Genomic DNA, 15,027 nt, shown 5'->3' on the forward strand with positions numbered 1-15,027 from the left:
CAAGAAGAGCTTTTTTTTTTTATTCACTTTTTAGGGCATTTAAAAATAACAACAAGAAACTAACTTCATTTATGTGTTTTTAAAAATGTAATTACAAAGTAATACAAATACTGGATTTAGTCTCCTGATGGGTACCTTTTTTCCCTCATAGTCTCTTACTGTGCATGAAGTTGGACATCCCCGAACTCAGAATATCACTTGAGAAGCATCAAAGTACAATGATGGGTAAGTGTGGGACAATGAGGAAAAAACCCACATCTTAACAGAAAATGCTTCCTATCAGTATTTTGACTCCAGTTGTTATATATTTACTTATGTAAATTATGTGGCTTAATTACAGTTGGCAAATATTTATACTGGAAACTATTTCTGCTTGTCATGTGCACTTGACAGTAGCTGGTTTTTGAAATAAAAATAGGGCCCGTTCTGAGCAGAATGGACCTGGACCCTGCACCGTGTCCTGTGTGAGAGCTGCCCTGGCCTCATGCTTGTCTGCTACAAGTCTGAGCCCCTGGGACTCTGCCCGAGGGACAGTTCTGGTAGAAGTTTGTTCTGCAAGACCATTTGAGTATTTAATGACTTAGCTTTCTCTTTTTTTTTGAGCCTGAATGTCAGATCACTCATTAAGTAGAGCTGAGACTCAAAGAAAATAGATTTTTCTGAATTGTGTGTTCTTCAGAGCATTCTCCTCCACAGCAGTTTCCTTTCCCAAAAGGGACTTCTGAGGAAAGCTATTTTCCTACTTACTGTTATCTCTGCTGTGACAGTTTCTGACATTTGGCTAGTCCTAGCTTTTAGTCTCAGAAGCCTTTCTTTCCTACATACCTACATGGTGCATTTCACATGCAGGTGAAGTTGCAGAAGAGAGAAAGAACAGGGCTGGTCTGGCAGCATATCAAATATTTCCTGGAAGCAGAGTACAGAACCCCACTTAGGCAAGAATAGAAACATCTTGGGACAACAACTCCCCTATGATGAAGATAATGGCATAAGCATTTGAATGAATAACTAATTTATGACAAGGCAAAATCTATCATCAAATTAGTGTTTCTCTATGCTCTTCTGGCCCATATCCTGTATGTTCTACATCAGCACCATTGTTTGATATTGTGGGACTGTTACATAGGTATCTTCCTCTCTGTATTTTTATATGAAAACTGATTGTCGATCATCAGACGTGTATCAACTGTCCTGTTCTCTGATGACACAATCATAGAAAAATCAGTATTTTCCTTTAAAGGACAAAAAGGAGTGAAGGTTCACTAAACAGATGGTAAAGGAAAGTAACCTTTTTTTTTGCCATTTACAGAGCACAAATAAAAATTCATGTCAGCAGTCCACAAGTTGAATGAAGTACAGTGACTCAGCATTTAACTTACACATAGGATTTATTATTTTCTGTCATACAGAAATCAGCTAAGAACCTTGAGGATGTAGCATGGGGAAGAAGGGTTGTGGGACTATGCAACCATACAGATATTCTTGAAACAGAACACTACGTTGACAAGAAATAATTTCAAAATAGGATTACTCAGGCCCAAGCTCGTTACCTAGGTGTGGAAAGCAGGCAGGTGGGAAACATGCAAGCATTCAGTTTGAGAGCTTAACATCCTCCCCTCCACAGGATTGAGTGGTCAAAATATTCTAGGACCATAAAGCCATGGACTACAGGTAGTGACTCAAACTTTTCTTCATATGCATCCCATTATACATATATTAGATTAATCTTGGTTACTAGAACATGATAATCCAGAAAATAGAGATTGAAGGGTTTTTTTTCTCTACAGATACAGGAGATTTTGTTATAGGCAGGAAGTTAGACTTAGAGGTGGGTCTCTTGTTCGTGGATATTACCTAATTTTATCAAAGTCACACGATGCTTTTATGTTACCTACACTGAATCTGGCATGTACACAGAGTTCATCCTATCTGTATTGATCTTAAGCACACTGATATAACTCTACTGGCAGGATGTCATGCCACACTCAAAAGAGGGTTTTTAAAAAAGTGAAGAACAAAAATTATTTCATTAAGTAAAACTGTAATAAAATGGCAAGAATTCCTACATAAGGATTGCATAGGTGAGGATATGGTAGGTTGAATTAAGTTGGTGAGATCAGGCTCAAAAATGTTTTATACATTTAAGGTACATGGGCCAAGATTTTTACTCCAGTAACTAGTTTTTCTGACCAGACACATAAATAATGTCATCTTCATAAACATGCATCTGATACCACTTACACTAACTTCAGTGGAAGCTGAGAAAGGAATCTCATCAGGTACATAGATACAAAGTGTGATGGACTACCTGGGTAATTGGGCTCAGACCCAAATTTGTGCACACTGTTCAGGTTCACCAGAATACACACTCTAGTCCAGTTAACAGTCATGAGCTCTAAGTATACAAATCCTGTTTTGACCATCAATGTCCTTGTTAAATGTATCCAGTTACTGAGTTATAGTCAGCCCCTCCAGATATTGAGGTTTGAGTTCTTGAAGACATGTATTCATATTTTACAGTGCAATAGAGAAAGAACTTAGGTTGCATGTAATGCAAAAAGTTAGGTTCTTAGGACTTTGATTTCTCTAACTGGACAGTCTTCTGAGCAGTCATTTAAGGAGAACAGGGAGGGAATTTAATGGAATTCTGTTATTAATTATTTCATACTTTAACTGCATCTAGATGGTTCATCAGGATTAGAACATCATTAAGTTGAGTACTGCATAAAAACACAAGCATGCACAGTGCCTGCCCCCAGTGTCAGCTCCATTACCCTCTCTGAAAAGAGAATGTTAAGCTGAAAGCCAATCTGCAGATGTGGCTGTGGATTCACTTCTGTGTTTGCAGAACTGTGGCTTAATGGAGCGTACAGTGCAGATTGCAAAGAGAAGTATGAAAGGAAGGTCAAATGCAAGAAATAAACAGGTGTGTGTGCACACCTGCTCTGTATAGCTTCTTCTGCTTTTAGTTATCAAATGTAAAAAAACAGATTTGTAAAAAAATTACCAAACTCAGTATTTTTCCCCAGCTGATATCCAGTTCTTAGATAAATCACTTTTCTATTACAGGTTTAGCTTCTTTAAACACACAGTAGTTGTCAGTGGGAAGAAGCTAGGTTTTAAATTAGCTAAAGAAGCCATTTGAGCTGTATTTCTTCCAAAGTTGAACATTAAAGCTTATTTAAAAAAAAAAAAAATCACACATAGCTTTTGTTCACGAGAGAAAGATGAAAATCAGTATGGATTTTCTGCAAGAGATGAAAGCTTCTAATTATATTTGATTTCAGATCTAAAAGCCCATTTCCAGAGAATCATCTGTTGTAATAAAGCTGCAATACTTCTCATTTTATCTTCTGTCCTCAGTTCCTATGTAGTCCTGGCAAGAATGTCATCCATCAATGTAAAAATGTTAAATCACCCCGGTCATGAAATATTAACAGAATGCATACAATTATGACTCCTAAATTGAAGTCTTTCTAGCTGTAATTTGTCATACCTACAATTGTACAATGTTATTAGTAGAATAAAACTAGAAAACTACAAAATATATATATTGGAAAAATAGCATTTCTAGTACATGCATCATTATAGACAAGTCCTGAACCTCATTCACCTGAGGTCAAAAAGAGGGTTTTTTTTTGACATTAGTGAAAGCAAAATAATGAATTCCTAAATATCTTGGTTCTCAGCAACAGATGAACAATATGAGAGCAGTTGTTAATTCCATCATGCAAAGGTTTAGGTTTTCTGGAGCAAAGTAGAATTAGCATGCTACTTACTATTTTCCAGATGGCAATAATATATATTGAAATATATATAAAATAGTCTCTTACAGTATGTACCTAGAACAGGTATGTGGGTTTTTTTTAAAATCATATTCCCTGAAACAAACTGATAGACAATGCTAGGGGAACACATCCTAGGGATAGTCTTTGGGAGAAATATAGGAAGTTCTCTAGCCCTAGTTCTTCCAAAATAATAATAAAATTTGCCATCTCAAAAATTGAGTATAATTTGAAATAATAAAAAACCTTAAAAAGTATGGAATAAGATTATTAAACATGTACAGTTCAGTCACATAACATCCAGAACTTTAAAATATTGCAAGCTAACCATATTTCTTGTACTCAATTACTAAGATTTTCCAATGACACACAAAGTAGTTTTATTATAATGAGACTAGTTTAATCTCAACTATCTGTTTCCCATGAGTATTGTGTTTCTGCCTGCTGACTTTATTATCATTTTATATGCTATGGCCATTGATGAGGCCCTAAGAACCCCATCTAACTTTGAAGTTACCCCTGCTTTTAGTAGGAGGTTGGACTACAGACCTTTAGAGGTCAGTTCAAGCCTACATTTTCCTGTATTGCTATGTTTTTACTGTAATTATTTGATTCTGGAGGAAGCTTTTCTAAGGGAAAAACTTAAGAATTTATGAAGTGTCCTTTCCATTACCCTGATACCACAAAAGCAGATGTCTGGTTTTTTTATGCATTTATCTGATCACTTGTAGCAGTCCAGACTGCCTGCTGATCTCATTTCATGCTTACTTATCTCTTCTGATCTTCACTGTATGTCTCAGCCTCTGCATTTCTTTTGCTACACTACCTAAACATGGTATAATCTCATGCATTGAAAAAGCAACCCGAAATATATTATTAACTCATCTGCTTTTCTAACTGTTGTTTCTCTCCTAGGGGTTAGGCTCAGTTTCCTTCCTGCAGTTCGGTCAGGCTCTACCAAACAGACTGTACTGTCCTGTTGCCTTTGACTCTGTGGGCCAATCTCTCATTTTGACCATAGCCCCTAGAGAACACCCTCATAATCAACCTCAGAACTGGTATTTTATACTCATCTGCCTTGTGGGCTATGTTCAGTGATGCCAGTGATTCAGTTTTCCTTAAATCCTCTCATCCTCATTTGACTCCTGCCTCCATATTTTCATTTCCTTTGTTTCCCTAATTTATTTTTTAATAGATTATTAGGAAGAACTTCCCCCCTCCTGCCTTTCCTGTATGGTTCCAAGTGTCTGGCCTTCCCTTGTCTGTCTGCAGTATGTCTGTTGGTGACTTACTCCACAAATATAATTTTAGCTATTATCTGCAGAGCTGCTTCTCCAGATTAGACTCTAACTTTCCAAGAGAAAAAAAAAAAAAGTAATTATGCCTGCAGATACCACTTTTGGAGGTCTAGTCTTTTTTTAAACTTAATACATTCATACATGTAAAACATCTTTCCTTATTTTTCACCTTCATAACATGTCATTCAAGGTAGGCTAAATCAGGGTCATTATCTGAGACTGATTGCCATGTCCTCTCCTTTAAATTTCACTAATAGTTTACTAAATGTGTAGTTACTCTCTGTAGGATACAGACATCTTTGCCCATTCACAGAACAGTCTCAGGTGTGCTGTCACTTGCACCTGTTAACTGCAGCCTGGTCTTCTCGGGCTTCAACAAATCAATTTCACTGCTCTTGCGCCAAATACTACTGCAAGGGCAGTATTCTGACTGTGCCATCGTTTTGGTTTCCTCACTGACACCCCTTCACTGTTTCCTCAGATGTATCTATCTGCCTTGTCTTTGCTTTAGAGCTCTTTCAGGACCTCATCATCACTATTCACTTGGAGCCCATGGCACCACCTTTGTTTCTCTGTCAAGTTTTCAAAGAAACCTTGACTCCATTCTCTCCTGTTTTGGAGAAGAGGCAAATACAGTGATAAAATCACTGCCAGGAGGTGTGAGAAGGCTTCCAAAGAACTCAGGTGACTGATACTATTAAACAAATAGTTACCTACACCTGGCTTAAAACTTGAACATTTCCCTGAATGCGGTCAGGGTCGAACAGTTTAGGCAGCACGTAAGGCTGGTCAGGATTATACATTCTTCCAGCTCCATTGTTATCCAGCCTTCAAATCTCACCCTAAAGTTTTCCCTTCTTGTAATGCATACAGGAGAAAAAATGACTATTTAAACTGGTGATGTGCTGAAACCATTGCTAATCAGCTAGACAAATATTGACACTCTTATTTTACTTTTCCATTCATGTGCATTTTTTTTTGTGTTTTGTCTTATCTTGGATTCTGACCACTCTGTGGGCAGTCTTTGTTTTTGCTCTTTGTTTGTACAATGTCTAGCCAGTGGGATGCTGGTCTGATTAAGCCTCACAGGCGCTCTAGTAACGCGAATTAAAAACAATACCACTTTCTATTCCTGCTACTTCTGCAGACGCTGTTTGGCTGTGGGAAGCTGAATTCTATGGCTGCCTCTGTACCAAGTGAACAATACCATATCCTAATCAGTGCTCTGCTGCAAAACTGTTAAAGGAATTGCAACAACAGCATTGAGGACTTGAAGAGAGAAGCTAATTTAATTTTGATACAACTGAAAAAGTAAATGCAAAGACAAAAACCACCATTAAAAAACCCTATATGTGACTGTATTTCATACAATACACTTTAAATTTTGTGTCAATTTTCAGTGTCACTTTATCAGTTCAGTAAGAAGTTAAAAATATGGGCAAAGCAAAAAATAGACAAAAGGATCCCTTCTTTCACTTTCTGTCACTTCTCCTTTCCATCACTTCATCTGGTTTAACATGTGAATGCCCATTGTCAGAATATCATCAGGATTTTAAAGCTGATTAAACTTTTTGGTAGACAACTTCTACTTTCACAGACACTAAAAAACACTATTCCTTGGCCTGCTGTAAGAGCTTCCCTTGAGCTTCATCTTTTCCTATGGCCAGTACTACAGTTCTCTATTTTACCCAAAAGATTATCTCCTACTGATGTATCTTGTAAACACTGAAGGTGAAAAATAGGTTTTCTTGATGTTTTGCACTTCTAAAGCTGGTTCTAACTCCTTCAATATGAAGACTGTGTTAAATACAGAATATTACATTTATAGTATTTTGAATTACAGTATCTCAGAGTATTTATCCTACTGTTAAAAGAGTAGATGAAAGATTTTTATGATGAGACTGAACATTTTCCTTCCACGTGTTTAGAGCCTTCCACTGACAGAATGGAAGGTTTTCCTTTTTTTCCCTTACCTTGATATTAAAGAACAAGATAAATTTCTTCCTCCATTCATTTTGAGAATGAAACATTACTTATGTATCAGTAATTCAACAAAATTCCTTGCTAGATAAATGATTTGCCTCAAAGATCTTTATTCTGTCAAATCCAAAGTCATAACCTCGTTAATCATACACTAAGGCAAGTTCATATTTCCACAGAACTGAGTTTCTGCCTGTGAACAAAAAGAAATGAAGTTTGTCAGGTTAAGGTGCACTGCTGGAACTGTGCAAAAGCTTGCAGAACTGACCGTGTTATTAGTGGTTACAGTCAGCTTAGTTGTGTACTCCTATAGTTCCAACTAAAATAGAATGTTACTTAGCCTTTTACTCCTATATGGCACTCACTTCTGAAGGCACTTCTGTTAATGACTAAGAGGAGGTAGACTACTTCTTTTTTAGATTTTAAGCTGTGTGAAAGACAAGCACTACTGTTTCCATAATGCAGACATCTGAGGGGGGTCCAACCTTTGCAGGGAAAAAAACCCCTGTATTTTTCAGGAGTTCTGACTGACTGGGTAAGAATTACAAGGAGTTTCTCACTCCTTCCTCCCCTGTCAATCAGAAAAGACAATAATCAGTCCTATCCACAGCCAAAGAGCCAAAAGCAGCAAAATGATCTGTATATCCTATTTCACTCTGAGTCAAAAGAAAGGTTATTGTGACATTTAGTCTCAATTTATAAAAGCTACACTAGAGATAATAATGAAGATGCAATAATCCTATTACCACTCCCAAAAATGTGGCATCTATGAAAACACACAAACCAAATTCCTGAGAATCTTGCTATACTTCAGCATGAGAACATGCAAGTGTAATTAATTAATGCCTGAAGGTAATTCTAGTTAACATCAGACTTCAGATTAACACTGACCACAACTTCAGATTCAGATGTACTTTTGGAGATATCAGACATGCTGTTTCTTAGAGCAGGAGCAACATTCTACCAACTCCTTTGAATTCATGCACTATGCCATTTGAAATATTTACTTAAATATGTGCATTTTCGTGAAAGAAACAGTGGTCTTTGTACAGCACAGACCCTTTGAAGTCTTATATTTGAAGAAAATGCAATTAAAAAAATTTATTGAAAACTTCTAAACAAAACAAACCAAAATACAAAAATCAAATCTGGAAGAAACAGATTAAGCAAGCTGCTCATATTAACAAGGCCCAAGGCAGAGTCAGATTGAAACATTTGCTTTGAATATAAGTATGTTTTTCTGTCATTTAAAGTAGTGTTGGCACACATCACCTTTTGACACAACCATTCTAAATCTTTATTGTTGTAAAATGAAGTCACCATGGGGGGAGAGGGGGAAAGGAGAGGAATAGGTGTACTATAGTGCATTCATCTTTAAATTTTTGATCAATGAGAACATTAAATGTCAAAAAAGAAGATAAAAGAGAGGGCAGAAACCCAGACTTTTCTTTCATGTTATCTAGTTTTTCTAACAATTCTAGAAAATACATGCTCAAGTTCATTTTTAGAAAAGACATACATTTAAGTCTTGAAAAATTATTGTACTTGTGATTAAATCTAGATGATAAGTTAACATATTTACCTCATTTTATCAGAAAGATTGCCTCATATCAAGAATTGCTCGTTCTTGACTGATGCAGTATTTCATTATGGTATGGAAACAACTCAGCAAAAATAGATTTGGGGCATGGGTTGGAGTTCAGTTGCAAACAGCTGAAACCTTAATGATGGGTTTCCAGTTCAAGAATTGTCCATTCCCCTTGAGGGGACGAACAGTCTTCAGATGAAAAGCTTGCCACTGTAATGCTTGCTGAGGAGTCGTCAAGTGGAGACATGAGCTCAGTCCACCTACTGAATGTGTCAACTTGTGAGGTACCCTGAGGATTCGAACCATCTCGTGCCAGAAACAGTGTCTGATTGATAAGACATTGTGCTAAGTTAAGGTCTTCAGGAACAGAGTTTTTGAAATCTATATTTGAGTCCTGCTCAGATAGCAATTGCCTGAGTAGAGTCCAGTCCTGTTCTGCAAACTGTTGATCTTCAAAATCCATGTCTAGAACTGCTGTTTCTGAATCCATCCTCTGCTCAATTGCTTCTCCAACATCCATCTCATATATTGGAGAAAGGGTTTTTGAAGGCCGATGTTCATACATGCAGGTTTGTGCCATTGTGTCATAATCATCTATGTCTCCTGAAATAATTCACAATACTGTACAATGTAAAAATTGTAGATGATCCTCCCCTCAGGGCTGTGTAGAGCAAAATTTAATTCATTCAGGAAGGACAATCCAATCAGGTTAAAAAAGGGGGGGATGGAAGGTTATACAAAAATGACAAAATTTGAGGCATTTATTTCCTATATAAAAAACAAAGTATGATTTATAAATTAAGTTAAAGCAGCAATCACCACTGGTAATTAACAATAACCTCCATAATTAAGTTTCTGATACAGAAAATGACAATGTAAATATACACTTAATGCACATGAAATTTCTCATTTACTACATAAATTAAATTTAGACCAGGAGGTGCATAGAGGGAATTAAAAGAGAATGATTACTGAATGGTGACTTAAGCTATGTCAGCTTAGAAGAGAATTAAAACCAAAATTGTTTATCCACAGGCTTATTTCTACATTGCACATGCAAGGGCAGCTGCAGGCAAGGGCAAGCAAACTTAAAAAAATAGTACAACTTTTAATGTCTTCTTGTTCTGTGGTCTGGCTGAACATAGATCATCATCAGTGTTTCATTACTCTCAAATACACAATAGTTGTAATCAACACTATTGTATATTTTTGATGGGATAAACAGACTGAATTATTGATATAAAGAAGACAAAACACAAAACTAGACAAGTATTCATCTAGCTACATGAAACAAGTTAGAACTTTTTTTGTATATAAGCATCAGTTCTAAGTATAATCTCTCTTTAGGAAATAACCTTTTACTGGTAAAATTTAGAATTTTAGACATCTCATAAGCTCTAAAGCAGTTCAAACCTGCTCCCACTGGTGTATATGGCAAATATTCAGTTATATTCAGTGGGAGAATGATCCAAATTTGTATATAGTATATAAATAAATAAATTACAACAATAATGCATATAGCTGTTCAGGTAAACAGTTCAGTGCGCTTTAGTTAAGGTTATTACTTTAGTTATTGCACATCCCATTCATACTCTATATTGTCAAGCAGACAAAACAAATACTAGGATTCCATCAAAAGCTGATGCTGTCAATGTTAGATTGGATCAAAAATAACTGAAGTACAGACAACTGCATCCAATCTTTCTTTTAGCATTACAGGAAATCTCTTTTCTTGTAGTCAAGTTTCTCATTGAACAGCAGGGTATTGACGGATATTTCAAACAGACAAGCATTCCCTACCCAAGTGAAATACTTAAAAATACTTAAATATGGTTTCAGCCAAAATTACTTCAGGATTCAATCCCAGACAAATTGCCAAAGCTTTCCCTATTAATTTGGTTTTGAATGACTGAATGTTTCTATTTCTGTACATTACCTGGAAGTAAATCAGTATTAGCGCATTCAGTAGTTGCTGGTTGACTCTCTCTCACTTGACTTTCCTGAGTCAGCATCTGATTCTTACTGGCTTCTACAGGTTTTGCAGAGCTGCTCTTTTGCACATCAGAATTAGTTTCTCTCTGCTGAAGATCCAGATGACATGGTCTTTCTTGAGATTTTGCATCATTGTCTAAGTACTTATTGCACTGGTGAAATTCACTAACCACCTCATTCTTCATATTTACTTGCTGGTTTTCTCCTGGATGTGGACTGCCTGCTGAATATACTTTCTCTGAGCAGTTCTGTTCAGTCATTGAAGCACCTTGATTCTCCTTTCCTGGGATTTCAGTACCGTGAAGATGCAGGACAGAACTTCCACTTTTATCCAGTCTATTGTCTCTATCCTTTTGCTGTTTGCCATCCAGGAATGCCTCTTCAGTTTCCAATGAGTATCTTGAATAAAATGTCGTTCCATGGTGCTCTTGAGAAACACTGTCAAATACTTCTGGAGTAAGAGAATCTATTGAGTGCTGACGTGAAGTGTGAGTTTCCACTTTATCGTCAGCTCCCAATTCTTCACATTCATCTACTGAAAGTAAAACAGATCGTTTGAAATTTTTAGTTTTAGAAAACTCCTGACTTGCAGTATCATTTTCTGTTGCATCCTCAAAAGCTAAATTATCAATTCCTTGGAACTGTTGAGTAGGAACATTTGATGGGGGAAAGTTTTCTGCAACATTCTCTGCTTCAGATCTGTCATCTTCTGTTTCATCGGCAGAAGAAGAAACTTGGTCTGCTTCCTGAGTAAACTGTGTATTACCAAAAGTAGAACTTTTGCTTTCTCTAGTCGTGGTGCGTGAACTCTCTTGATGGGACCAAATTTTTCTTGGTATTTCATCATCACTCGTTGAATTAACACGAAAAAGATCAGAACCCTCTTTTTTCATTTTCACTTCTATTCTTAGGCTGCTATCATAAATTTTTAATTCTTCAGGTGTACTTGTGTCACTGCTGCTTCTTCCAAGAAAATCATGACATAACATAGTACTGCATTTAGAAATCCCTCTTTCATTGGATCCCTCATCGTCCTGAGAGCCTCCGGCATCATAATCTTCTGATCTTGGTTTTATATCATCAGAGGATGTGGTTGCACTGCCAGTATCAGATTCAGGGCTCTCTTTTGGATCTACAGCACCAGTACTCCAATGGTCCACAAAGCGAATTTCTGCATTTTCATGGTTTTCTGGCATTTCCATGGGCTCTATAAGCTCTGTGTAATTAGGTGAATATTTTTCTGTTATTTGTTCTGTGGAACATTCTGAAACATCGTCTAAATCTGTTGTAACTGATTTATATTCAGTCAAGGCTGATGTATCACACAGTTCATCAACTGTAAGAAATCCTTCCACATGGATTTTAGAAGTTGATGTCTCATCCTCTTTATTGGTTACTTGGGAAAAGCTTGACAAAGCACTTTCACCATAGTTATGACCTGTTTCAGAGTTTATTTTGTCACTCTCTTCATTACAGACTTTTGCTGCTTTTGAATCTTTCACCAGTTCTCCTAAAACAATGGCCTTTTGATTGGTTTCCTTGGAAAAGTCTGAATATCCATCATTGGAAGACTGTGCATGACAGTGAAATTCAGCTGTATTATCCTCTTTCTCTGGATCCTCAGTCTTTCTAATTTCAGTCTGATCTCCACAGATTTGTCTTGTTTCCATGTCATTTTGTATTGAAACATTCAGTTTATTAATAGTTTCTTCTGCAATTTGAGGAGAAGAAGATTTGGATTGCATTTCGTGTTGCACAGTTGCAGAAGAATCCGGTAATTTTTGTTTATTGGATTGACAGGACTCCAGCAATTTATTGTCACTGCTACTCTCTGTGGCAGGTTTTAAAGATTCATTTGCAGAATAGCTTTCATTATTGTCATGAAGCTGACCTGCCACAGCATCAGCTGTGTTTTTCTCAAGTTTCTGTCCTGAACCACTGTGCTCAGAGGTGTGCATATTCTTCTGGACAACAGGAGAATCACTCCTTGAGTGCTTTTGGGCAGAGGACTGAGATTTTAATACAGCTGTTTTCTGTTTTGGGTCTTTACTATTCACAATCTCAGCATTCTTTGATGGAGCCACAGTCTTAGGTGTTATTTTTGAAGTGGCTTTTGTTACAGGTGTTGGTGATTGTTTAATACTCTTCTTCTTAGCTGAAGGATGTTTTTCTGGGAGTGTCTGAACCAGGTGTTGTAAGACATTTTTTTCTTCATTATGTTTTGGAGACATTCCTGATTTCAGTGAATTTGGTGATTCCCCCTGAGGTCCTAACAAACAGTAAAAAAGACTATAAAGGTTGTATGTGCCAGTCACAGTATATTCACCAATTTCATGTTAATGCTTGTTTATGTTAAGAAACAAGTTACTCAACTTTTAATGCAACTAAGGGGTTTAAGGCTTGTTAAAGAATTAAGATTTGAAATAATAAATAGTAGACAAAAATACTGTCTCGGCACCTTTAAGGCAATTCATAGAATGTACATACAGGAATCACTTTAGCCTGTAACTGAAGCAGTCATTCCTAAAGTAGAAAGCAGCAGCTCTCTAATAATGCATACAAACACTACACAGCAGCTTAGCAATGAAGTAATGAGTACTGTATTCAATTTATATTGTAGAGGAAATGAACAGAGGCATAAAATAATTACATCCGTTATAATGTGATTAGAATACCAGAGTTAATGTCCCTGCTCAGTCAGAAAATACTGCAAGATCTTTAATGACCACAAATTGACAGAACCTGTGTCTTCTATATCACAGTGCATTTAAGACAATGAAACTTGAATATTAGAGCTCCATCCTTAACACCTTGTATTCTTCTTAAGCAGTGTTTCCTCTCTGTGTTCTATGGTGTCATTTCCTACCCCTTCTGTCAGTAGCTGTTGAAATTGAGTATTTGTTTGGGGGCCAGTATCAGTACACTACTGAGAGGGGGAAATAGGAAAACACCTAATTAGGGAGGCATAAAGCAGTCTGCAGTCCAGATCTTTGAGGCTTATTACAAATGCTCAACCTACAGAATTTCTGTTGAGCTCAGTCATGGTTCCAAATGCAGAAGTGCAGGGGATCAGCAAATGGAAGACTCTGCAATGCAGATTAAACAAGCAGAAGAAAACACCGAGTGGCAGTGAAGACCGTCTTTTAAGTATTTTGAAGTTGACACGTTAATTTGCATTTTACAGTTTAGGATTGTCACCAAAAGTGAAATGTGGAAAAAACCCAGAATTCTCCAGAAGATTTTTCCAAATACTTGTGCTAAAAACCAAACAAACCTCAAAGCTTTGCATAATAGTGGCAGATTATTTGACTGCTGTATGAAACTTTACCTTGGTTCTTGGGAGAATTGGTAGGTGTGTTTGGAGTCTTTTGCTGTGCTGCAGAATTCATACTCACATTCGCTTTTTTCTTTAGAACAGCTTGTACATTTTGCTCATTACACCCCTTTCCTGTTGGTTTTTTTGTTAGACTGCAAAGAAATCATTACATTCATTATTTCCAGGCTTAGATATAGCAATGTTTAATTATATTTAAACAAGAAATATATGTGTTTTAATGTGCACACATATATAAACATTGAAAATGCAACCTAAAAAGTAAACTTTCTGAAAATAAAAATTAAATATATATCTATATTTTTAATTTATATACAAACATGTACATATAATGACCCGTTTCACAATTTCACTTCAGCTGTCTCCTGTCCAGTTTAATCTAAACTATTCCAGCAATGGTATATTTACAACACCTTGTGTAGTCATTAACTGTTCCAGTATGCAAAATTCTGAATGACCTATAATATTTTAAAAATTATTAGCATGCAACAGTCCAACACAAAAGCCAAATCAGTTCTATCTTTACAGCAGTGTTGCCAATAGCTAACTCATACTGTTTTGCAAATAACATCCTACAGACAGACATGCTCAGAGTAAAAAGAACATCTAATGGTAAGCTTAACAGTTCACCTGAAACCTTTCTTCCCAAACTCATACACTCATGCACACATCTATGAAGCAGCATATTGCTTTGTAACATACCTGCTTGTTGTGGCATTAGCCTCAAGCTCAGTCTTTTTTTTTTTGCTGGTGACTCCATTTGATACCTTCACAGATACCTTTGTTTTCACTACTGTAGAGTAAATTCAAAGTTAATTACAGAGGGAAATACACTGCATGTAAGTACCAAAAAAAATCTAACATGTGAAGATCAGTTATTGAGAAGACCATACATGCTAAAGTAAAATGTTTACTGTTTTAGATGGCTATTAATTGACCATAAAGTCAGTTTATATTAATTTACAGGGAAAGAATGTAACTCTTATCAGTTTATAGTAGATTGTCTTAAAAGCTTCCCTGGCTGGTTTTCAGTGTATGACCAGCCTGAGA

General features: G+C 36.4%; 1 protein-coding gene across 1 annotated transcript in view; it reads right to left on the minus strand.

Moving 5' to 3' along the window:
- Window positions 1-8,250: 8,250 nt before the first annotated feature.
- Window positions 8,251-15,027, minus strand: part of BTBD8 (BTB domain containing 8) — a 34,146-nt gene continuing 27,369 nt past the window's right edge. Inside the window, exons 15-18 of the mRNA XM_041483554.1 lie at window positions 14,680-14,770; window positions 13,972-14,111; window positions 10,588-12,912; window positions 8,251-9,254 (exon numbers count right to left, since the gene is read on the minus strand). Coding sequence (XP_041339488.1) covers window positions 8,785-9,254; window positions 10,588-12,912; window positions 13,972-14,111; window positions 14,680-14,770 — 3,026 coding nt within the window. The 3' untranslated portion in view covers window positions 8,251-8,784. The remainder of the gene's footprint in view (window positions 9,255-10,587; window positions 12,913-13,971; window positions 14,112-14,679; window positions 14,771-15,027) is intronic.

Source organism: Pyrgilauda ruficollis, unplaced genomic scaffold (assembly GCF_017590135.1).
Source record: "Pyrgilauda ruficollis isolate IOZ18807 unplaced genomic scaffold, ASM1759013v1 scaffold6, whole genome shotgun sequence".
NCBI lineage: Eukaryota > Metazoa > Chordata > Aves > Passeriformes > Passeridae > Pyrgilauda > Pyrgilauda ruficollis.